Raw genomic sequence first — 25,656 nt, forward strand, 5'->3', positions numbered from 1 at the left:
CTGAGAAACTCCCCGACTCTCTGAGCCTGTTCCGCCCCCTATTAAATGGGGCTACTTGGTGGAGAGACCAGTCGGTCCCTGGAGAAGGACGTCAAGCAACTAAAGTGCGGGTGGGGGACAGCCAAAAAGAGGAAGCTGCTTGGCGAGATGGACTGACACGGTGGCTGCCACAATGGATGCACGGGGAGCCACCCGTGTGAAGATGGCGCAGGAAGGGGGGGCGGTGGTCTGCGTCTGCAGTACGTTGGGTGACTATGAGTCGAACTCGAGGACACCTACCAGCACCAGCACCACGAGTGGGCGTGGTCTGTCCACCTTTCAGGGTGCTTTGAAAGATCAGATCAGAGACTGAGTAGAAAGTGCCTCACATAGTACCACATAGGATATCCTGGTTTTTCAGCTCAGGGAAGGAAAAACGGTCTCCAAAGCAGAGAATGTGATCGACTGCGGGTTTATGCAAGCATGGGCTGAGCTCCCCGACACTAGAGGGGTTCCGGCGGGGTGGCCTCTTTGTGGGACTACGGGAGCAGTGAGTCCAGCCTCAGGGTGGGGCCCAGATGGCCTCTGAAGTCCCGGCCCTGAGTGTCTGCCCTCTGGCACCATTACCACCAACACCCCTGGTAACCCCCAAAACAGGTCCTAGCTTACGGATCATGCTCACAGACGTCATCTCGCCTGTCCTTTGGATGAGCCCCACTTCCCAGGGGAGACCTTTGAGATTGAGCGGAGGTCAGAATATCCTTGTTCAGACTCTCTTCCCCTTCATCGTCCAACAGGATGCCCACCCCCCACCCCACCCCCCGCCCAAGCCCCATGAAATGGCAGTGCAAACAGGACTGCCTGCAGGACGTCTTTGGGCCATTTCACACGAGGAGGAGGTTTAGGTTACTGATTCACGTCTCTCACTCAAAACTCAGAGTAGATTCCGACTCTCGGCAACCCTAGAGGGCAGAGTAGAACCACCCCTTTGGGTTGCCGAGACTCTAAATCCTCATGGGGCTAGACAGCCTCCTCTTTCTCCTAGGGAGCGGCTGGTGAGTTTGAACTGCTGACTTTGTGGTTAGCAGCTCAATGCATAACCCACTACTCCACCAGGGCTCACTGAGCCAAGTCTAGTTCCCTCACATGGTTTCTCAGTGCCTGTGGCTCATCGGACAGGGCAGGGTGGCCTCAACCCCTCTACAGCAGGTGGCGGTATGAATGCCCACAGTATGAGTCACGCGACTTGGGGTCCACTGGCAGAGGAGAGCATGCATAAAGTGTGGTCTGTGCTTACGAGGGAGTGAAAGAAACCACGCAGCATAGACAAGGTGCCATGATGTGTTTTTCCCCCGTAAGTGATGGCAAGTAGGTCTTGGTCTAGTTCAGACTGAAGTAGACTACTGCAAGGATGACGGCAAACATCCAGTCGGCCGCCTTGGGGCTTCAAAAAGGTCACGGAGAAATAGAACGAAAAAACAATGAAATTATTCCATGACCTTTTTGAAACCCCCTCATAATAAAAATGGAGTACGAAGACGAAAAGGAATGTGGTCCTGAAACATGCTACACATACCAAAGCAAACCAAAACAATCAACTCGCCGACACTGAGTTGATTCCGACGTAGAATGACCCTGTAGGACAGAGTAGAACTGCCTCCGTGAGCTTCCGAGATTTTAACTCTTTGGGGGGAGTAGAGCCTTTCTCCTGGGGAACGGCTGCTGGTGGTTTCGAACTACTGACCTTGCAGTTAGCAGCCCACTTTGTAACCACTACGCCACCAGGGCTCCCAACTATTGAGTGAGTGCGAACAAAATACAGTGAAGCATCAATACAACACACAGGTTTGCCTACTGCTTCACACGGTGCTGCTGCCTGGAGGAAGGGGTGAGTCGGGGCTGACCACGGAGGTGGGGTGACAGGTTAGGAGACCTCCCAGTCTCCCCTCATCACAGATGAACCAGGAGCCTGGTCTTGATGGGCCAAACAGCCAAGGAGCAGAGTAAAATAAATCAGCAAACTCAATCGGCTGAGCCAACGCTGTGAAGAGAACAAGAACCAGCATCTAGACGAACACAAAAGGCAAATAGCACCCAGAGAAGACGGGTAGCAGAGGTGATGGTGGAGTTTTCTTCACATAAATGAACAGAAACACAATGACCCAAAGGAGAGAGATATGAAAACGTGAAGGAGAAAACAGAAGCCGTTTTTAAGATTCCCAGGGCAAAATGCCCCAGGTTTCTAAGGAGAGTAGATACATAGATATTGTCTGTGACACCCCCCCACCCCCACCAACGACGTCAAACAATTCTCTGCAACACTACAAAAGTCAACAAGTCAGAACAACTTAAAACCATCCCTAAAGGATGCTGGAAGGGATTGTAAAAAGGAGGAGCCCAGGGCCGTCCTGAACTACGTTGCTAGCTACAGGGTCAGCAGTGCGGACCCACCAGATGCTCGTTGGGACAAAGACCAGCTGCTTTTTCCGTAGACAGCAGGTCCTCCCGTAGAAAGGACTCAAAATGGGAAGACAGCAGCTTGAAAGTTCTACGGGAAAACTCTGTTCAAGCCCGTTACGTTTCGAGAACTTTTTGCCGTATTATCTGGAAAGACGTTAGTTGTAAGAACAGTACTGTGTAATGAATGCCCTCCTGGTCCCGGAGAGCTTCTCTTGAATGAGAGGCTTCCTTGTTTTCACAGTGAATGAGTGCACATTCTTTCCTACCCCTGCTTCTCCATTCCTTTCATTAAAGGTTTAAAATGTTACATTCTTTTCTGTTATTTTAAAGCTTTTCATCTGGGAAAATTCATAATAGGCAGAAAAGAATTTAACAGAAACCCATGTCCTTCCCACCCAGATTTTTTTTCCCTAATCATTTTATTAGGGGCTCATACCCCACCCAGATTTACGAGCTACTCCTATGTTGCCATATTTACTTCAAAGACAACACACTAGCCTTTTCAATTCATAAGGCAACTTTGGATCACAAAATAATAAGACACATTGTTTTACATAACTTAATATGTGGTTTACACACAGCTTTTCAAAGACCGACCCACACAACACAACAGTATTCTCTGCAACACTATCAAAGTCCCAGGGTAGGGACGACTCAAACCATCTCTCAAGGATGGTGAGATGAATGAAAGGGGAGGGAGCCCTGGTGGCATACTGGGCTATGCTGCTAACCACAGAGTCAGCGGTTCGAACCCACGAGATGCTCCTCGGGAGCAAGAGGAGGCTGTCTCCTCCTGTAAAAATTTAAAGTCTTGGAAACCCCAAAGGCGCACTTCCACCCTGTCCTCCAAGGTCGCTAGGAATTGGTGGAATTGACTTCAACGGCTGTGAATTTGGTTTTGAGCGTATCTACCTGAGAGGTTGCAGCTGTACAAAGAGACCAAGCCCACGGTCACCGAGTCAACTCCGACTCACACTGACCCTCTAGAGTTTCAGAGACTGTAAATCTTTACCGGAGCCGACAGCCTCAGCTCTGTCCTGAAGAGTGACTGGGGCTTGAACAGCTGACCTTGTAAGATGAGCAGCCCAACACCCAGCCCGGGAAGCTCAGTAAGGTGGACACAGAGCAGCATCTAAGATAGAGGGCCAAACAAAAGCGAGGTGTGCAAAAATAATGTTCACGGGCCCACCATCGCTGGTAAGAAAGCAGCTTCTCGTCCGAAAACCATGTGAAAGGAAGTGCACTTCTCAAACTCCCGACGATGAGAAGCGAGTCAGGGTCTACCTGTTTTCAGCCTGACACAGTCCTGCTGCTGCGGCTGCTGCTGCCAGCTTTGCAAACATGTTTACACGGGGTGAGGAAGGCCACTCACCTTGACTGAGAGACTATTCTGGGCCAACCACTGCACTGTGTTCCCATATTGCATCTACTCTGGATGAACAATAAGAGGGTAAGAAAACAAATACGTGAGAATTACAAAATGAACACACTGGAAATACGGAGGATGGTAAATTCGGCGGGGGGAGGGGAGGACCCTAAACATCCTTAGAAGAGGATACGGTGAATAACCTTGTTGCCCTCGCAGAAAGCATTAGATGGTGGGTTTTTGCAGATGCAGTGAGACTAGAATTTTAACACCCTATCAGTGGACCTCCCTTTCGCCCATTTTAAATGTGTTCTAGTTTTCAGTGTTCGCTGCTTTCGTCCCAATTAAGTTGTCTGTTTTACTTTGCTAGTGTTGTTAGTTGCTGGTTTGCTTGAATGGTTTTCTATATATAAATTCCAGGGTAGGCAAATCGATAGAGACAGTAACCGGATCAATGGTTCCTTGGGAGTATGGAGGGGCGGTACCAGGGGCAGGATGCTAGCAGGTATTGCTTATGGAAGTTGCAGGGAAATGGGGAGCTAATAACAATGAGTACAAGAACAGAGCAAGCATTCTAAGATCAAGTGTGGTGATGATTGTACAATTCTTCTTAATATGAATGAACTAGTCAATTACCGTATATACTCAAGTATAAGTCGAGGTTTTCCAGCACATTTTTAATGCCGTTTTTGTGGTAAAGTTGGGTGCCTTGACTGATATTCGGGTTGGCTTATATTCGAGTGTATACGGTATATGATTTGTAGATCATACACCACTCAAACTCTTTTAGACAACACTTACAAGACAAAACCTAACGACTCCATTCTTAGGTATATGCCCCCAAAGACTCGAAAGCAGAGACTCTGGCAGACACTGCCGCACAGTCCAAGAGCCAAGAGGTGGAAGTCACGTGAGTGCTCGTCACCAGATGGAGGGTGAACAAGAAGTGGGGCGCACACTGTGGAGCACTATCCGGCCGGGAGGAGAAATGAAGTTTTGGGAGTTGCTGGTCATGGATGGAGCTTGAGGATGTTTTGCTGAAATAAAGTCAATCATAGAAGGGCAGACATGGGATGACCTCACCTATCTAAAGAGACGAGTTTGTTAGTGGTTCCCAGGAGTGGCAGGGAGGGGAAAGGAAGTGGCGCTTAGGGAGTACTGCGGTTTGTTTTACAGTGATGGAAAAATCACACCGATGAAAGGTCGAGCTGATTAGTGTAATTGCTGTCGATGACACAGGACGCCTGTCAAAAGTTGGCGGCCAAAGTCGAATGATAGGGATACTTAACCGCAACCGCCATGACAAAAAAGACGGGGTCGCTTCAGCGGCTGCTTCCGAACAACAGAATACTTCACAGACTTGGTGCCTTGGTCTGGGGATTTGGGGCCATCGTTTCGTGGGGCATTCTAGTTAACTGGCCTATGTGATGGGCAGATTTTACGTACCTGTGCCGAGGTAGGGATGGAGTCCAACCCTATCAAGCAGGTCACAGTCTGATGAAACCTCCTTGGCCTTTTTAATAAGAGAGACACAGAGAATTTCTCTCCCACGCTGGCTCTTCGCTGTCCTGCTTGCTGACTTGTGCACTTGGGTTTGAGAGGTTGGTGGCCCATGGGGTGGCTCTGGGAGCTGGGGTGCCCTGCCATGCTCTTAAGGATCTTGGATCCACATGGCCACACCCACCGGCCCATACCTCTCGGCATCACATTCTGCCTTCTTGCTTCACTGCCGACAGCTGCATAGTTCGGAGACGGGTCCAGCTAGTCTCTGGCCTGTGGCCTTGAGTTCAACCAGGCTGGGCTGCTTCTTCCTTATACATGAGTGTCAAACGCAGCTTAACACCGTGTATCAATATACACAGTGCTTCTGTTCTACATCCTAGGACCCCTGGTGGTGTCGTGGCTATGCATAGGGCTACTAACTGCAGGTCAGTAGCTTGAAAGCCACCAGTCATTTGGAGTGAGAAAGACGGGGCCTTCTACCCCATGAAGAGTTACTGTATCAGAAACTCACAGGGCAGCTCTACCATGTCTTATAGGGTTGCTAAGAGTTGGCATCAACTTGATGGCAGGGAGTTTTTTGGTCTGTTCTGGTTCTGCATCCCAGTTCCTTGCCTACTGCCTGGGGTCTTCAAAGCTTGCAATCAGCCATCCGAGGCATGAGAGTTGGGCTCTATTCACCTGGAGCAAGCGAGGAAGAAAAGGAGGACATGGGCCGTGTGCCTAATTGCCTCCATAGACAACTGCTTCCTTTTTCCTGGGACCAGAAGACCTGGATGGTGCCCGACTACCACTGCTGGACATTTCCATCAGAGGGTCTACATATGAACCCTCAGTAGGAGGAGGGAAACGCAGAGCAGGATTTCAAATTCCTGGAGACTTCACACTTTCAGGAGCCATGGAGTCTGGAAACCCCTAACACGGTTTTCTTGAGCTAATCTTTAAACTTAAACAAAAATTACCCTCTGAAAGCAAAAATTCCCTGAAGTCTTCTTAAAACCAAACACGAGTTTAGCTTAATGAGTAAAGAATGTCTGCCTTGAGCATTGTGCTCCTAGAAGATCTATCTCTATGGGATCAAATTAGCAGCAGCAACTCCAGAGATTAGAAAAGAACCTTAGGGGGGAGTGTGTTTATGTTCACGGGGGAGGAACCGCTGGGAAAGGAGGCTGAGGCAGGCTGCACTACTAAACGAATGTAATTAATGTCACTGAACTGTCCACGCAGATGCGGTAGAATTGGCGTTGAGTTCTGCTCTGTAGACGCTCAGCAACATCATCAACAACAAATTAAATAAGTGATAACAAGTAAACACAACACATACAAAAATTTAAAGGAGCCTAACCAATCTAGAGTGGTTCCGTGGAGAATTCTCTGAAGGTGGGAGGAATGGAATGCCAGTTCCATTCGCAGCGAATGCACCTCCAATCCGAGCCGTCAGTCTGTCGTCAGTGAAGGCTTAAGTGAAGGTATGACGCTGGACAAGTCTGGATGGCTCTTTCAGACTGAGATGGATGAGGAAGACAACCTTGGCACTCCCCAAAAGTAGCCAATGAAACCAGCATCAGGATCTATTGGTGCACGAGTCCGGGGCCCACTTCCTGGGAGCTCGCTACTACCACCACCTCAAGGGAGCACACGGACAAGGCACATGCACTGCTTCGGACCGATACTAAACCAGAAACTGAGGCCGGGCTCCGCGAACTGGCTGATAACATCGGCTGGAGTGCCCGAGCCTGGGCCCTGCCCGGCAATGCCACCCTCCATTCCTCTCAAGGCCACAGGCCGGTATCCAGGCCTGCTGCCTCGGCACCTAAATTGTTCTTGATTCTCTGGTCCTTTTCTTCTGATGACCAGCCTCAAAATCTTCATTCTCCCCCGCCCCATTCTATTTTGACCCCTCAAGACGCTCGAATGCCACCCCACTCCTGTCCCTAGCCCCGAGGCTCTGCTACCAGCATCCATCTCTTTTTCCAGTTTCTCGTGTGCCCTCCCCGAGATGTCTGCCCAGAGAAGCAGACACGGCTGTAAGGCGTCAGCCCCTGGTGCTGAGGGAATCTGGCTGCAAGAGTGGACTGAGGTAAGCCGTCGATGAATGAATGAATCAGTCTGAGGATAAAAACCCAAAGCCGCTCCCCCAGAGTCCAGCCTGAGTCAAGGACCCCATAGGACTGAGTAGAACTGCCCCATCGGGTTTCTGAGACTGTCCATCTCGATGGACACGTGCTGCCTCAACGTTCTCCCTCAGGGAGGCTGGTGGGTTCGAACCTCCAACCTTGTACTTAGCTCACTGCCCCACCCAGGCTCCTTAAGTCTGAGGATAAATTTTTAAAAATCCACTGTCATCGAGTGGACTCCAACCCCTTGTGACCCGGCACAGGGTTTCCAAGGCTGTAGGTCTTTACCAGAGCATATCTTCTTGTCTTTCTTGCTAGGAGCAGCTGGTGGGTTTGAACCACTGACCTGGTGGTTAGCAGCCCAATGCTTATCAAACAGGCCACTAAAATAGTCCAGAAAAAATCCATGTAATAGATCAACCATGCCCTGACGAGGCAGACACTGCCCGATCCCACGTGCACAACAGTGAGTCACTGGACCATCACCAAGATGATCAAGGGAAGAGTGGGGGTGAGTTCCCTAGAAGAACCACCCCCTCCCAACTCACTGTAAGCCCCCAACCCCAAGGAAGAAACCAGGCCTGTCTTGGTCATGCGGTATCGGCAGTGGCCAGAGCAGAGCTTGGCACAACAGTTGTGGAAGGAACGTGCCCACGGGGGACAGGCCAGGATACACTGGTCATCAATGCTGCTCAGCGTGAAACGGGTGTTGGAGAAGCGAGCGAAGCCATCGCGGTAGAGCCAAGCCCGCAGCGGGATGTACTGCGCAGGAGTGGGTGAAGGGGGGGTGGGCAGAAAAAAAGAAGAGTACGCATGCGCGTCACACCTCAATTTCTGTCCTGTGGCCATCATCCTGTCCCACCCCAGCCCTCAGGAACCAGCACCAGCCTCAGAATGCAAGGAATCAACCCAGCTCAGGGTGCCTGTGTATCCGTGTCCCCAGCAGATGGCCTCCTCCTGGTGCCCGGCACAGAGGGCAGGCCTTCGTGTCTGCTGAATAGGGGCAGGCGTGCAAGGAGCATCGTTAAAAAGAGAGGAGGCTCCGGGACCAGGCTGCCGGTTCCAGTCTTGGCTGTGCCCCTCATGGGCTGTGTGACCCTTGGCGAGATCCCTCAATTTCTTTGCCCCATTTTTTTTTCTTTTCATCTGTCAAGTGAGGATAATAATAGAACCAAATTGATGAGGCCAGCAGGGTTGGAAGAGAGAAACTGCCCGGCCCCAGGGCACACTGGTACTTAGTAGGTACCTGGTGAATGCTAGATAGAATGTGGTTACCAGGATGTCTGGGTGGATCGAGAGGTCAGGTGTGGGACAAATACAGACTTTGGGGCAGGATGACACTTGCACACCTCTGCCATCCCCACCCTATTCCCAGATGCCCCTCAGGTGAGATGAAGTCAGGCAAGCTCAGACAGGCTCCGCTCTGTACCCCAGACCCCGCTGCCCCTTGCCCACCTGCCCTTGGCTGGGGTAGAGCCCTGCTGGGCAACTCACCGAGATCACCAGCACATAGACGCGCAGGTCAAACTTGCGGCCTGTCGGGCGAGGACAGAATTAGCTGGACCAGTGTGTGCTGGACGCCTCCTGTAGCCAGGCCTGCGCTAGGTGTGGGGCTGCAGCAGTGGCCGGACAGTGCCGGATCCCAGCCTTCCAGGGTCTCAAGGGAGGCCATACAAGGGGTACGATGGGGGGGAGGGGAAATGGGGACAGAAAACCAGGAATGAAGTGGGAAAAACAAGGATACATTGTGCGGCATTGCCGGCACGAAACAAAATGTGTATGAATCGCTGAATGGAAAACTGAAAATCTCCCCTCAGTTCACAATTTAAAGTTAAGTTGGGGGGGTGGGGCGGTGGGCAGGCACAGAGAAGGGGCAGGGAGAGGGTCAGTATTGGGGGAAGGCATCTCTAAGAAGGAGGAGGCAGGGTGGGGACGGAGGAGGAGGAAGAGGAGGAGGATCCCTCTCTAAGAGTGAGCAGGACCTTTTAGGCGGGAGGCATATGCATCAGAGGTCACAGGGCAGGCCATGGCAGAAGCAGAGAAGGAGAACAGCGGAGTGTGGGGATAGGGGCCAGTCAGGAGGGAGAGGACAGTGGCAGGGATCAGAGCAGGGGTGAAAAGAGGTGGCCAAACAGATGAAAGAGCGGTGGGAGCTGGGTGTTCAAAACCACCAGCCAGCCGATCCTTGGGAGAAGGGCAGGGCTTTCGACTCCCCTACGGAATGACAGCCTCTGAAAGTCACAGGGGGCTCTTGGACCCTGTCCTGCAGGGTCTGGAAGTGAGTGAGCAAGGACTGGGCCAGGGAAGGGACGCCGGCAGAGGGAACTGTGGGGGCAGAGGCTAATAGGTGGGGAGAGTGGGCCAAATCCTCTGCACCCTCATGCCCGCTGTCGGGCTGGGCAGCGGTGGGCTGCTGGCCAGGGTCACTGACTGGCTGGGAGTTTGGCGGAAGGGGCAGGGCAGGAGGGGAGCTCTCTGACCTCCGATCAGGTAGGGATTTTCAATGTAGCGCTGGGCTACATAGTTCTCCACGGGAATCTCCTCCTTCTGGTCATCGGAGCCTCTGGTGTCCTGGTTGGAATGATCTCCATCATCATCATTGTGTTTGCGGAGCATGTCCTGCATGCTAAACATTTGGGTCTTCTGCTAGGAGGACCTTGGTGGACCCCGTCAACCCTATCGAGTCCTTGCTAATGTCATCGCCATCTCACAGATCAGAAACTGGAGCACAGCCAGTCCAAAGTGCAGTGGGGATGTGGCCCACTCAGTCTGGTCCCAGAGCCTAACCCTTTGGCCTCTAGGCCTGCCCTGTCCAACAGGGTAACCCCCAGTCACACGTGGCTGCTGAGATGAACATTTAAACGGGTGAAAGGGAAAGGAAAGATCCAGAGCCTCCCCTCGTGGTAGGAGACCCATTTCCACGCTGTCAGAGCAACAGCTAGCTCTGCACGGTGTCTCCATTACGGCAGAGGGTTCTGCTGGCCAGCGCACCCTGGACAACCAACCACACAGCCTCTTCCTTCCAATTCTCTCCAGCCCAGCCCAGCCCGGCGCTGGAGATGGAGTCTGGCTCTCACAGACAGGCACAGCCCCTTACAGTCTGCAGAGCCCCACTTCACCCCTCACCCCCCACAGCAACCCTGGGAGAAAACCGGAGCCACAAAGACAAGAGTCACACATCAGGCAGGTGACTGAGCACACAGTGCCAGCCCTGGCATGCTGGGTGAGGTGGAGGGGTGGGGGTGGGGTGTCTGTCTCCAGGGGGGAGTTTAGGACATCCGCAACCACCACCCGAGGGTCTGCCCTTCCTGCCCCACCCCTCACACTCACGTGACTGCCAGAGGGGTTGAAGGTGGTTCGGGAAGGCTGGCCCTCCAGGTTGACAAATTTCTTCCCAGCAGTACCCTGGTGGTGTTGAGGAATTGAGACACAGGAGGGGCAGGGGGGCTCATTGAGCATCTCTCTGGAGCCTGATGGAAGAGCAGTTCGTTCATCTTGTTCCTCCTCCCCTCTCTGAGAGATCCAGCGATTTCCCCCAAGTCACCCAGCTGCTGAGTGAGTGGCCGAGGCAGGATTTGAGGCAGGATTTCTATGGCACCGAGTCCTGGGCTAAGGATGGGGTGGAGGGAGGGACAAAGCTGCCTCTGAGGCTCAGTCTAGAACCTCCAGGAAGACAGCTAAAGTCCCCACCCCCACTCTCCAGCCCCTCCCCCAATTCCTCCCCCCTCCCCTCACACTCCTCACGCAGGTGGGCTGGAGAAAGGACCTGGAGCCCTTAGTAAGTACCCCAGGGTTGATGTGTTGTAACTCATTGTCTTCCCATGTCTTGGCTCATGGAGGGGTGAAGGACCTTGCCCAAGGCAGTCTGGCTGCGGAGATGCTGGTTTCCCTGGGTAGGCAGACCTTCTCCATCAGTCCTCAGAGCCCCAAGGGGGGAGAGTGGGGCCCTTCCTGCCCACTCACCTTCCTCCAGTCCATGATGTCCTTCAGCTTCCGGAAGAGGAAGATACCTTTCCCCTGGGATCGAGCCACCTGGGGGAGGAGGGGTGCAGAAAGGCAGCTCTCGGCGCTGTGTGCCCATGTCACCAGCATGTCTCCTTCTTCACCAGCCCCTTGGGCCTCCAGCCGTCCCCAGAGGAATGGCCTCGCCCAGCCCTGAGCGGGCAGAGATGACCAGGCTTCCCATCTCTGCTAGGTCTCATCCCCTCCCCTCTGCCTTCTCAACAGGGCCAGCAATCCAGTCTCTGCCTGGGAAGGCTGTGGGGATGGGCAGATGTCAATGGATGCAAGACTTACAAATAGAAGATGACCCATGGCACCCATCAGAATGACAACAATTAGTCGAGTGCTTACGAGTTGGGCGGCTGACCCCAAGGTCAGCACTTAGAAATCACCAGCTGCACGGGAGAAAGACGAGGCTTTCCACTTCCCTAAAGAGTACAATCACAGAAACCCACAGGGCAGTTCCTCCCTGTCCTACAGGGCCGCTGGGCGTCAGAATCCACTGGATGTCATGACTTCGGTTTTGAGTCAGTGAGGGGGAGCCACGTGGGAACCATGCCCATCGTTGGCCTAGCCATTCTTGGAGGCAGCTGGCAGGGTCTATGGTTACTGGCATCCTGGGCCTCAGGGACCCTGCTCCTGTGTCTCCCACTGGGTCAGGATTTCACTGCAGGGCTATATTCTGGGGTGAGTGCTGGGGACAGCTGGGGGCCTGTCCTCAGGGATGTGGCTAAGTAAAAGACAGTGTCAGAAGCAACTTCAGGAAACAGCAGGAACAGGTCCTGAAAATTGGGTATTAGAGGCAAAAAGTAAGAGCTGGAGCTAGATTGCATCTCGGTAACAGACCTGTGGAACACTCAGCCACCCACCCACACGTTAACCTCTGGTCTACCTGGACAAGGCCAGGTGGCCATCCCCAGAGAAGGTGCCTCTTGGGGAAAGAGAGTGGGAGTGGGGACTGGTTATTGGTGGGGGCAGAGGGAGAATAAAACAAGGGAAAGCCATGGCCAGACCATTCACAATGGCATAGAATATGCTGAAGACTCTGATGAACTTACTTCTCTACTAATGGAGTTTAATACTGTTCCGACTTCTCTTCCCCCAAGACTGACAGGCAAGCAGGGATCACATGAGAGTTGCCTCCTATGCGCCCAGACCCTGGCCTGGGTTGGCTCATACCAACGGCCAGGTAAAAGCCATAACCCCTGCTTCACAGATAAGGAAACTGAGGCTCAGGGGAGTTGCCACTTGCTTGTCCGCACAAGCTATTGAGTGACTGAGCTGGTGACTCCAGGCCTCCTGGTCGTCCCAGTTCCGTATCAACCAAAACACCTGCTCCTATGAGCTAGCCTGTCTATCCAACAATGTTGTTACTCTTTTAAATAAGGGATGCATTCAAGTGACTCAAAATGCAAACGGGGGAGCCAGCCAAAGCTTCCCAGCCCGGTTCCCAGCCTCCTAGTTCCCTGTTGGGAAGGACCCAGGTGTCTAAGACCCCCTGCTGTGAGTCAATAGAGATGCATAGTAACCCTGTAGGACCAAGGAGTATAGCTCAGAGACTGTGAATCTTGACTGGAGCAGACAGCCTCATCTTTCTCCTGGGAATTGGCTGGTAGCTTTCAACCACTGACTTTGTGACTAGCAGCCCGGTGCTTAACCCACTGCACCACTGGGGCTTCTTAGACACCTAGAAGCAAATGCAAAGGTTCCTTTCTCTGTTGTATCCAGGTGGGCAGATAGCACAGCATCATTCTGCCTCTTGCTTTTTTCCCACCCAACAACATACTCGAGGCACCCCCCATAAGCACATAAAGTACAGCCTTGTATTTTTCGTGGCTGTATAGTATTCCGCAGCAATGGTCTCCATCATGATTTCTTTATGGCGTCCCCTCCTGAGAGCATCAGGCTGCTTGCAAATGTTTGCAAACACAATCAATGCTGCCAAGAGGCTATTTGTTGTGCATCCTTGCACGAGTATGCGCCTGATGGTTTTTGATCCTTCTACTCTCCACCTTTAGCCAAGTAACCTCATCCTTACCCTGCAGGACCCTACCTTCCCTGGGGTGGTCTCCTGAGAATCCTCCCCAGTGTTGAGGAAGGGGCTGGAGGTCCCTCCTCTGAGTTCCCATCACCACCTGCTCAAGGCTGAGTTAGGACTGGTTTTTACTAGACCGTGAAAAGTCTGGGCTGTAGCCCAAGACCTAGTTGTCACCCCATGCCCAGGAAAGGTCCTCTAATAGAGAAGGTGCTTATCGTCCTGGGCAGAGAAGAAGACAGAAGGAAGGAAATTAGAGACTGACTTAGCTCACAAAGACATGTGATCGTATGAATAATACAAAAGAGAAGACAATTAAAAAACCATTCTTAACAGACCTGGGACCCTATCACTCCATGCTTTTTTTGGAAATCAATTTACCTTCCTAATTAGGTTTGGCTTCAGCTAATACTGAGATCAGCCTGGCTTTGCTAAACCCCAGCATGGATGATTCATAGCTTCACACAGGATCTTGGAGCTGGGTGGCTCTTTCATGTCCTACAAGTGTGGTCCTCACCAAAGCCATGGCTGACTCCTACAAACATCCCAGACTCGGGGTCACCCGCCAGGCTTTGCATGGTCACAGTGCCAAGGAGCTCGCTGCCTCCTACTCCACGGCAGCCTTTTTCAGTGCAGGAGAGCTCTGTCAAGTGGCCCTCCAAAAGGTACATAGTAGGTGCCCATGCTGCACTGCTGAGGAGCCTTGGCAGGATCATGGCTACTCTTTGGGCTGCAAGGTCAGCAGCTGGAAACCCCCAGCGGCTCCAAGGGAGAAAGATAAAGAGCTCCAGTCTTGGAAACTCACCGGGGACAGTTCTACCCTGTCCTATAGGGTCTCTGAGTTGACATTGGCTCAACGTCACTGAGTTTATGCTATGCTAGGCATTGTGCTAGAAAAGTGATCCCCACGGAGCTTGCACAGCCTCGCCTGGGTTGAGCTAATCTTTGCCAGCTCTGCCTCCTAGAACCTCCTAGAACAAATCTGATTCCTGTCGCCCAGAACAGCCCTTGAATGGCCTGCAGCCACACAGTGGGTCCCCCTGCGTTGTCTTTTCTCCAGCTCTCTGGTTCATGGGAGGCCTTGGAACAGTGGACAGATCTGTCAGGTAAGACTGTACAGGCCGACCCCTGCACAATGGGCTCCCAGTCATGGGGGCGGGGTGGAGTGGGAGCTGCAGTTACTCTGTATTAGCTGGTGAGAAGCCTCCGTATTGCTACAGCCCAACACACTTTACATTGTTTTCTGTGGTGCCCATGAGATGGCACCTTGCCCACCACCCCATTGTGAGTTGCTAGTTGCCCGCTTGGCTCCAGCTCCTGGCGACCTTGCCCGTCTACAGGTAGAACGAGTTGCCGGACCCCAGGCCATCCTCACAGTTCCTGCTGTGCTTGGATCCCTCGTGTGCCTCTTGGGTCAGTCCATCTCTTTGGATGTTTCTCTCTCTCTCTCTGCTGACCCTCTACCTTATGAACCAGGGTGTCCTTTCCTAGCAATTGACACCTTCTGATGACGTGTCCAAAGTAGGCGATCAGCAGTCTGGCCATCTTTGCATCTAAACTCTCTGGTTGCAGACAGTCAATGTTCTCGGCCAACACCAAAATGTGAAGACCTCCATTCTTCTGTCTCCCTTTTGCAGGGTCCAGTTTCTGCATGCCCGTGCATAGAAGACCACGGCTTGGGTCAGGCATACCTTAATTATCCGAGCGCTATTTTGGCTTTTTTTTTTTTTTTTTTTTTTTAAGAACTTTAGACAGTTCTTTTTTAGCAGTCTTGCCTGAGGCAGTGCTGTTTGCCTGGTGTAGACCATCTCTGTCCACAGGAACATAAATGGCTGAGAGCCCAGTTGCTTTGCTCTGAAATCCAAGGTTGGGCATACCAGCCTTCAGTGGCTAGGGTTGGGTTTGCCCTGAAATCCAAGGTTGGGTTTACCAGCATGCACTGCTTCCAGCCAGTGAAGGGCATGGCAAGGTTTTGAAGGACTCTTCTGAAGCCTCCCTGGCTCTGCTGAACTTCACCTAGATTGCAGAGCGGTTCGAGATGTTCCTTGCCACCCCTTTCCATCTCTTCCCTGTGAGCTCCGATTTGCTTTAAGGTGGCAGCTCTGCCAGCCTCACCCTGCTGCCTCCTCGCTGCCTCCCTATAAAATGCCTGCATGTTTACTTCTGTCTTGGCATGTGTTTCTCAGAGGGCCCAGCCTAACACAGGCAGATAACGGTTTTCCAATATAACTAGTTGATAATCAAAGGTACTTTATTTTATGCCTTTCAAAACGTTCTTCGACAAGGTCCAGAGATGTCTCCAGATGCCAGAGACCCAAGGCAGAAGAGTGCCCAGGACCCCTGTCTCTTGTGGAAGCTCTTGTTAGCTAGGCTTTCTGCTACTTGCCGCCCAAAGCATCTCAACCCTTAGAAAGGGTGAGAGTGGGATTTGGATCAACTTGGTTGGGCCAGGGCTCTCAGTGGTTTGGCAGTTGAGACCTAGACATCCCCGGAGTGTCACCCCCTTACTGAGGTGACAGATGGGATGTAGTTGAAAGGAGGCCTGGGGGTGGGGGGCAGGGGCTTACCCCTTTATGAGAAGCTTGCTTGCTTTCTGCAGAGTCTCTATCCCGTGCCAGATTCATCCGCCTTCTGTTCTTTGGACTTGAGCCAATCCATGGCTTGCCATATTGCCTGCCCATTCTGGGAGCCATCGACAGCCTGCCACCTAACCTGATGACCGTGGATTCATCCCCGACCCAGCTTGGGTGTTCTTGTGGCTTATCCTGAATTCATCAGCCCCTAAGGCTACATGAGTCAGGAGAAGCCTCCTGCGTAACATCTGACCCACAGACTTGAACCCAGAATGGACTGACCTACTTCTACAAATAGAAGCCTCACTGGTTTTGCTCTCCCAGAGAACCCAGGCTAACTCAGATGGTTTCTGTTAAATGGAAAACTCTGGGTGGGGCAAACAAGTGTAACAGGTGTTAAAATGTGGCTCTTTCCATGATGATGGGAAATTTAGTGATGATGATGGAGAATGCTTGCACAACAAGCTGAATGTACTTAATTTTATGAAATTGCACATCTGGAAACGGTTGAATGGTGAAATGTTTAATGTGTGTGTGTGTGTGTGTGTGTATACATGCAACAAGAGAACAGTTTTTCCTGCCTTGCAATTTGAACAGAGTTAAACTGAGGCTAGCCCAGTAGGTACCAAGGGCATTCATGTTCTCAAGTGACGTGTTAGGCCAGCTCTGTTGGACACACAGGCACGGTGGACAGAGGGAGGCTGGAAGACAAGAGTGGCTCCGATGATGTGTGTTCTGCCCACTTTTTTGCCTGAGCTGGTAGGAAGGGAGAACGCTTTGATGGGGGAGAGAGAGAGGGAGAAAAGTTTGAATTGATGCAAGTTTTACACGAGACTGAATGTTTCAAATGCCAAACCCAAGTTGCTGCTCTTATCTCCCCCGAGAGCAACAGCAAGCTCTGAGGGGAGGCTGGGTCTCAGGCAGTTTGGGGGCGGGGGTCACCACAGGGCCGTGTGGAGGGGGAGATGGGGCCCCTCCATGGGCTGCCCAACCACGGCTGACTTGGAAACCAGGCAAAGGACAGCTGAGAGGACAAGGGCGGCCCACATGACCGGCTCAGCCAGGGCAACGATGTGAAAACGCCTACGTGTTGGCAAATGAGGACCGGCGGGCACGCAGGCAGGCTTTGTTGTGATGAGTGAGGGATTTAGGGACATTTTCCCCGAATTCAGGGTCACGCTCTATTGTCTTACACTTCCTCCACCTCCAAGGAATCCAATGGGGTCTCAGCTAATGCCCAGAGGTTCCCAAACTTAGTTGGCTACTGTCCTCTTTCCAGAAAAGAAAAAAAAAACCCCTCAGTGTTACCCTGGCAATTCAAACCTTTTGTCTAATTCAGGATAAAGTGTGGGTATCTGCTTTTGCAGCCCCCCCTGGCCCCCCGAGTGTTCCAGTACCCCCAGAGGGTGGTATCACCTACTACAGGAAACACTCCTCTCTACAGGAGGAGACGGGGCTCATCTTCCTCCCTCACAGCATAGCCCAGTAGGGCTCCAGGGCCTCTGTGCCCAGTGCTTCTCAAAGCATGGTACCCAGGCCAGCAGCATCCTTGTAACCTGGGAACGGAGGAGAAAACTCATCCTCAGGCCTCACCCAGACCTGTAGGTCTGAGGGAGTCAGGCCCAGCAAACGGCTTCAAGGAGCCCTCCGGGAGATTCTCCCTGTTCTACAGCCCCTACGCAGGTGGTCCACACGCCAACAGCATCAGCATCACTCAGGAGCGGGTTGGACTCTCAGGCGCCACCCAGAACTGCCTGGTCAGACTCTGTGTCAACAGGGCCAGGGTGATTCGTGGGCACACTAATGTTTGCTTGTTTGGTTTCAAATGTCATTGATTTTATGGTTGCTGGCGGGACTACACACAGTAAATCACTACCCACACTGCCTGGAGTTGATTCTGACTCCTAAGTGACTCTCTAGGTCAGAGTGGATGTGGTCTGCAGGGCTTCCGAGACCATACATCTTTACAGGGGCAGACAGCCTCATCTTCCTCCCTCAGCATGGCAGGCGGGTTTGGACCACCAGCCTTGTGTGCAATGGCTTAACCCTTAGCCCCTGCCACCAGGACTCCTTACACACGGCACAGTGGACACCAATTTAACAATGTCTGCACGTGCAATCCAGTGATGTGGACTTCTTCACGGGGTGCAAGCATCCCCGCTCTCCTTTTCTGAATTGCTCCCCAACTACTGGCCCCTGGAGGTTCCTATTGATTGAACTTTCTGAGTTGTCCTTGTCAATTTGGTCTCTCCCCACTCCCACACAGACAGTTCTCACAAGAGCATAATTCGGTCACAGTCGTAAAAACCCACCGGATTCCTTCCCCATCAGGATCAAGCACCCGTCGCGTGGCTATCGAAAGAGGAAGAGTAAAATCGAAACTGACTTCAATTCTTTTGTGACACGTGAGCTAGTTTCGAGCAAACGAACCAAAAGGCAGACCTTTAAAGGAGGGGATCCATTCCGAGGTAAATGTAATTCTTCTTAGGTCTTAAGAAAACCTTCAGGAGACCTGTTTGGCTTCCGGTTTACTACTCACCTCAGGGCGATCTTTTCCGGGGGTTCTCATTGTGAAGGAAGGAGCCCCGGTGGCCTAGTGGTGTCGCGTTGGGCTCCCAACTGCAAGGTCAGCAGTTTGAAACCACTCAAGAGAAAGACGGGGCTTTCTACTCCGGTACAGATTCACAGGCTCGGGGACCCACCGAGGGTAGTTCTACCTGTCCTTCAGGGTCGCTGGGAGTCAGGCTGGACTCATGGACAGTGAGTTTGGTTTGGTTTACAGGAGGCAGCTGTTTATGGGGCTCCTTCCTCTGCTCCTTGGCACTTTGTGCATCCCAAGGGCAGAGCGCAGAGAAGGAGCTCCCTGAGGACTACAAGGGCCAGTTACTGAGCATCTCAGTGCCTCGCCCTTTGCTTGTAGAGCTCTGCTGAACTCTTCCGCCATCCGGCAAGACACAAGAACTCATTTGACAGAGGAGGAAGTACACAGACAGACAGGAGAGGGGACCGGGCCACCCCACAGCTGGTATCGTGCCCACTCTTCACACTTCACACGCACACACACACACACACACACACACACACACAGTGCCAAGATCCCTCCTCTTAATTACAGCTGTCTTGTGTGCTGCTAACAAAGGCTGTGGGCTGGGACAGGAATCAACTTAATGTGCAAGTGCTGGTTCCCAATTAGCACAAATTACCATTCGTCTGAAAGGATAATGCTGGCGCTGGAACCCATTCCGTGAGGGGTGGAGAGGGGGGTGGAGGCAATGTTCCTCCAACTCCTACCGCTACTGGCTCAGGCCTCCTCTCCACAGCTTCCCGGAACTCAGCCCTCCACCAGCTCCCAGAGAGGCAGTGGGGAGGGGGCGGCCAGGAAAAGGATCTAAGTGACCTGGGTTCCAATGCTGCCTCAGCCCCTGTTGGGAGCCTCCAGGGATCTGAGAGCGCCAGCCCCCCCAAAGCCCCGCGCTCAATCTGCATTAACTAGGCCTTTAGCCTAGTTAATGCAACAACACCACAACACTATGAACGGACTCTGTTCCACAGTGCAGCTGTTCTCCTGGTCTTTAGCCCCACAAGGAAGGGCTGCTCCCTCCTACTGTGCGCCCAGCCCGCCCCACACACACTCCCTGAGAGCAGGGCCTTCCTTGAGGCTGTTGGAAGCACTCTGCTTTGGGGTGAGAGGTGCCTGGCTGGCAGGGAGGACAGGCTGAGCACCTGGGAAAGGACCTGCCACTCTAGACTTCCAGTCTATTTCTTGATTCCCACGGGGCTACCTCCAGGTGGAAGGCCTTTGAACATGCTGTTCCCGTTGTCTGGGATGCTTGTCCCTACCTTCATCCCTTCTCTAGGCTGCCTCCTAAGGGCCCTTTAGGTTACAGCTCCTGACTCCTTAGGATGCGACAACTCTCATTTATGTGACCTTAACGATGTGCTTTAGTTGTTGTTAGCTTGTTGGGTTACACAGCAGCACTATTAAACAGACTCAGGTGGTCTCACGTTGCAGATGGGGAGACTGGGCACAGCAGAGAAGTTAACAAATTTGCCTGAGCTTAGTTCTTGCCTCAGGGTGATGGCCCTCCAAGCCCAGGGTCTCCCTTCTTCGGAGGAGCCTGCCTGGCTGGGTGAGGTCCTCTGGCTGCTCCCTCTGCCACCCATTCCCCAAAGAATCACGTAAGCCCTCAAGGAAGGCAGAGACCAGACACCTGACTTGCTAAGAGCTTTCTCCCGGTGCCTGGCAAGTGCTTAGTAAGTTTTAGTGGGATGCTGGAATAAGTAAGACTTAGTCTCCACATCTCTAAAAGAGGAGGGGTAATGTGCCCCCACCCCACCCCAAGGCCTTAGAGGGAGTCCTGATGGTATAGTGATTACCCATTGTGCTGCAGTCTGCAATGTCAACAGTTCAAAACCACCTGTCTCTCTTCAGAAGAAAGACCCGGCTTTCTCCTCCCACAAAGAGTTAATTTGGGAAACTCACAGGGGCAGTTCTACCACGTCTGAGAGGGTTGCTATGAGCCGGCACTGACCCGAAGGTAGGAAGCGAGTGAATGAGTGAGTTGAGTGCCGTTATAAGAATTTGGGTAATGGCCATAAATCAATCTACATAGGTATCTTGGATTGAATCATACCCCCTCAAAATAGGTGTTGTTAACTCGACGAGGCCATGATTCCCAGGATGGTGTGACTGTCCCTCATTTTGTGGCCTGGTGTCAGGACCTTGCATCTCCTGAGGCTGTTGTCCTCACGTCTGCTCCAGGTCAGTGACGCTACGCACAACAGTCCTGCATCGTCCTTACACATGTTGCTACGTTTGAACCCAGGGTTACAGCAACTTGGTCAATCCATCCCGCAGAGGGTCCGCTCTTTTTCACTGACCTCTACCAAGCACGGTGTCCTTTTCCAGGGACTGGCCTCTCCTGATAACATGTCCCAAATATCCCCCAGTCTGCCTTATTCACCACCCAACTTGCAAATGCATGGAAGGTGACTGAGCATACTGGCGCACCTTAGTTCTCGAAGTGCCATCTTTGCTTTTGAACATTTGAAAGAGGCCTTTTGCTTCCATCAAGGACTCTTGGTGATGTCGTGCGTTAAGCACAAGGTCGGCAGACTGAAACCACCAGCCACTCCTTGGGAGAAAGATGAGGCTCTCTACTCTTAAAGAGAGTTACAGTCCTGGAAACCCACAGAGGAAGTTCTACGCTGTCCTGTAGGGTGACGATGGGTCAGAATCTACTGAAAGACAGTGAGTTTGGGTTTTTTCGTTGTGGATCCAGTAAATTGGCAACCCCGATATTTGTCATGGTGTTCATTGGTTCAGTTGTGAGGATTTTTCATTTTCTTTCATTTTGGCTTTTTATTGTGATTTAGGTGAAGGTCTGCAGGGCTGATCATCACTTTATTTTGGACAATTAAGACACATTCTGATTCAACCCATCGTTGCAATCCTCTCCGTGGGGTAGCACCGCTCACCCCACTCTCTCCCTGGGTTTTCTCCTCTTCCCTAACCCTCTGTGTTTTTCCTTGGGTCGGTTCCACCCTTCTGATTGTGAATGGATGATTATTCAATCGTAGAGGTGGGTCCAGTTACAGACCTGAAGGGTAAGGGTCATAGTCTTGGGGGGCCCACCAGTCTCTCTCTGACCAGTCAGCCTGGTCTGTTTTGATTTTCAGTCGGTTCCGTCACTTCCCCCACTCTGTCCAGGGCCTTCTAATGTGCTCCTTCTCAGAGGAGGTGGTGGTGGCAGCCAGGCACCAGCCAGTTCTTCCGGTCTTGCATGGTCATCCTCTGTAGAGCAATTCAGACTACCCAGCCACAGGCAGCCAACAGCAAGGCAGGTCACCAACAGTCAGTCAGATGACAGGGTCCGACAGTCCCCCGCTCAAGCAATGTATTCTCCAGTAGTGTGGTGAAGCATGTCTTGAAGGAGCCTCAAACTACAGCAACACAGTCCTCAGGTTAGGTGTCCCACAGGTAGTGTAGCTTGCAAATTGAGGCAGAGAACAAGCTAAGGCAGCCGCACACTGGTCCAATCATCAAAGAGCAAGAGACAAGAAAGGAGCCATTTATCTCTCCGCCCTTCAATTAATCCCACATGTGTTCATTGGCCATGTTGGCACAATAAACCTACCTATCACAGGGCAGAAAGATGGAGCTCTTCTGGTCCATTGGCCAGGTAGCTGCCTTTCAACTATGTTGCCCTAGGGGCGTGAGCTCTTCCAGTGCTGTATCTGTTTGAGGAAACATCTTGATTGGTACTCCACCAATCCCTGGAGCCTTGTTTCTTGCTCGCGCCCTCAGTTCAGCTCAAACATTCTACCTTCGGTACCGCTGGTTCCTCATCACAGTCTACTCCTTGAAACAGTTCAACTTCAGACCATTCTTTTTTGGTACAATAACTGTATTCTTCCCATCGTGTGTGTATTGTAAATCCTAGACTCTGTATGTTAATGAGGCAGGATTAGAGCAGGATGTATCTTGAATTACAACCTTATCAAGAGAGGTTGGCTTAAAAAAAAAAAAAGGAGAGTGTGGCTCAAGTCCCACCCTTACTCAAGTCTCAACTCTGCTTCAGTCATACCTGTAATCTTACGAGAGATGGAAGGAGAGAGAGGAACCCGACTACCGCCAAGAAAGAGGAGCCTGGAGGAAAGTACATCCTTTGGACCCGGGGTCCCTGCGCTGAGAACCTGCGAGACCCAGGGAAAGTCTGATGTCCAGATGTATGAAGAGCTCGACAAGGAGCGTTGGGCCCAGAGGATTTGGAAGGAGACAAGGACTTTCCCCTCGGGCCAACAGAGAGAGAAAGCCTTTCCTCTAGAGCTGCAGGCCTAAATCCAGACTTCTGGCTCTTAAACAAGGAGCCTTGGTGGCTTAGTGGGTTACACAGCCGACTGCTGGCTTCAAGGTCAGCAGTTCCAACCCACCAGCTGCTCTGCCAGAACAAAATGAGCCTTTCTTCTCTGGTAAAGATTTCCAGACTTGGAAACCCACTGGGGCAGTTCTCTGTCCTTCAGGTTTGCTATGAAACCATGCACTGCAGAGGAGAGGAGAGGGAGGGGGCAGGGCATCGAAGGCTGAATTCCCAGGCACAGGCATGTCCAGAGATGGGCTTCAGAGAGCGGTGCTCCTGCCCCAGGACTCCTCCCGCTCCCCCACGTCCTGCTGGTCCCCAGCCCTGGGCACTCACAGGTTTCATGATCCAGGTGATGCCAGGGTTTTTGCGGAACTCCTCCACAAACAGGTGGTATTCGCACGGCATCTCAAAGGTTTTGGGGAAGAAGTCGCATTTGGCTGCCTCCAGCTTCCCGGCTTCACGCTCCAGCTGTTTCCGGAACCGCTTCAGGTTCTTCACCATGTAGTTCTTGCGGGTCAGCTGGGCGGCAGGGTGGGCAGGCCATGGGTGCTGGTGCTCACCACCCTGGTTCGCCTCCCACCCCCCCGCCACCATCCTGTGACCCCCAAATTGACCACCGCGGGAATAGTAACATTGACCAACAGCCAGCTCTCCAGTACCGACCCTCATTGTCCAGGTGAGGAAACAGGTTCGAAAATGACCCCCAGCCTGTCTGGCTCCGAAGTTCATGTTTTTAACCACTAAGTGACACCAGCCTGTTAAAGCACCCCGCCTCCCTCCCATCGCTAGACCCCGAACTTCCCAACGTGTCTCTGCACTGAAGTCACCTCCCATCTCCCAAGGGCCCTGCTACTTTGGTCCTGGCACCTCAAACCAACCTGCCCCTTGCATCTCAGGTGTGAAATATCCACCAGTCAGGGACTTCACACGCGAACCCCAAGCAAGTCTGCCCCCCAGGTCTTAGACCCCAGCTCAAGGATCTAGTCTGGACACCCCCACTTTTCACCTCGCTCTTACACGGTCCTTTTTGGTCCTGCCACAAACACACAAACAGCCACGGCTGAGTCTACTCCAACCCATGGTGGCCCATGTGTGTCCTGTGGTCGAACTGTGCTCCTGAGGGTTTGGGTGGTGGGGTGGGGGGAAGTTGACTGCCAGCCTTTCTTCCAAGGCACACTGGGTTAGCGGCCGGGTACATTCACACCACCCAGGGACTCCCATTCTAGTACCCCCCCAAAGCCAGCTCCTGCTCACTGCCCATTAGCGGCAAGGGCTGGCTGACCCAGGGCCGGCTGACCCAGTGCCCTCCGGCCTGCCCGGCTCACCTCATAGTGGTTTCGGAAGTGACTGATTCGCACGTGCTCGTCCATGTAGGTGTGGTCGAAGTTCTCCCGGAGCCAGCTCACGTCACACCAGTAGAAATCCCACTCCCCTTCACTTCAGGCAGGTGGGATGGGGGTGGGGGGCAGGATACAAAAGTTATGCCCTGAAGTCCTCAAGGGACCTTGGCATAACGAAGTCCCCTGTGCATCCTGCCTGATTCATGCTCCCCCTCTTTTGTCCCAAAGGACCCTGAGAGTCTAGTCTCTCCGCCTGCCTTTCTAGCTTCACTCCCCACAACTGTACGGATGTTTGCATGTCGGATCCACACCTGGCGGGTGGCACTGTTGAGCACTATTTTCACTTCCCAATCTCAAGTGCTCATAGCACTTACCCAGGCACAATTCAATTCTAAATATTGACTCATCAATTTTCATAGCGGCACTAAGTGGTAGGTCCTGTGAGTACCAAGCCCATTTCACAGATGAGAAAATGGAGGCACACAGAGCTTAAGGAGCTAGCATGTGGAAGACCAGGACTTGAACTCAGACCCCTGGGCTCCAGAGTCTAAGCTTTGTGTCTGGAACCCGTCCTGTCTGTTTTGTCGTTGTCGTTGTTGTTGTCTTAAGGTTAATCCATCTGATACCCAATTGATCTAATTCACTCATTTAACCCATCATACGTAACCCCTCCCATTGTGAACATACCACAATAGATTTGTCCATTGTTCTAATGAGGGTGTTTGAGTTGTCTCCATTGTTTCCCTACTGCAGACAAGCAGGCTGAGTGTGGAGAAACGTCCTGGGGGGCCGGCGGTCAGGGCGGGATAAGATGAGAGGAAGGCATGACCTGGAGGTGATGGATGGACCACTAGGATTTCAGTGAGCAGAAAAGCATGGGTGGGCTTTGTTCCAAAAGAGAGCGGCATAGTTTCCCCTCCCCAGAGGTTCCTGCCTGGGAGGTGGCTCAGGGATAAGACTTCAGAAGGCCCTTGGGGAACGTCTCACAGAGGCTCCAGCAGACAGCCAGCACCCACAGCCAGCCTCAGGAGTCTACAGACGCCCCCACCACCACCACCACCACACACACCACCAGGCGGTTTCCACTCCCATGTGACCTCCAGTCATCAGCACTTACCAGGAGAGCTCCATGCACTTCAAAGTAGAGGCAGCTTCCCCCACAGTGTCTGCCAGAAACCTACACACACACACACACACACACACACACACACACACACGCACACCTGGCTGGGCTAGGGGCATAAGACTGGTGCCATTTTCAGAAGCTAAGCATCGCAATTTATTAGACAGTCATAACACATCAACAGCTAAGCCCTTGGTCAAAAGGCTGGTTGTTCGAGCCTACTCAGGGGCACCGTGGAAGAAAGGGCTGGTGATCAACTTCTGGCAATGACGCCAGCTCTACTCTGGCACACATGGGG

The 25,656-nt window shown here is 52.4% G+C and overlaps 1 protein-coding gene across 1 annotated transcript in view; it reads right to left on the minus strand.

Moving 5' to 3' along the window:
* Positions 1 to 25,656, minus strand: part of TTLL9 (tubulin tyrosine ligase like 9) — a 48,234-nt gene that overhangs the window by 8,692 nt on the left and 13,886 nt on the right. Inside the window, exons 4-10 of the mRNA XM_004698216.2 lie at positions 24,221 to 24,332; positions 23,229 to 23,414; positions 11,386 to 11,454; positions 10,753 to 10,827; positions 9,903 to 9,993; positions 8,917 to 8,957; positions 7,999 to 8,184 (exon numbers count right to left, since the gene is read on the minus strand). Coding sequence (XP_004698273.1) covers positions 7,999 to 8,184; positions 8,917 to 8,957; positions 9,903 to 9,993; positions 10,753 to 10,827; positions 11,386 to 11,454; positions 23,229 to 23,414; positions 24,221 to 24,332 — 760 coding nt within the window. The remainder of the gene's footprint in view (positions 1 to 7,998; positions 8,185 to 8,916; positions 8,958 to 9,902; positions 9,994 to 10,752; positions 10,828 to 11,385; positions 11,455 to 23,228; positions 23,415 to 24,220; positions 24,333 to 25,656) is intronic.

Source organism: Echinops telfairi, unplaced genomic scaffold, assembly GCF_000313985.2.
Source record: "Echinops telfairi isolate 266 unplaced genomic scaffold, ASM31398v2 ScPeMD7_5592;HRSCAF=6446, whole genome shotgun sequence".
NCBI lineage: Eukaryota > Metazoa > Chordata > Mammalia > Afrosoricida > Tenrecidae > Echinops > Echinops telfairi.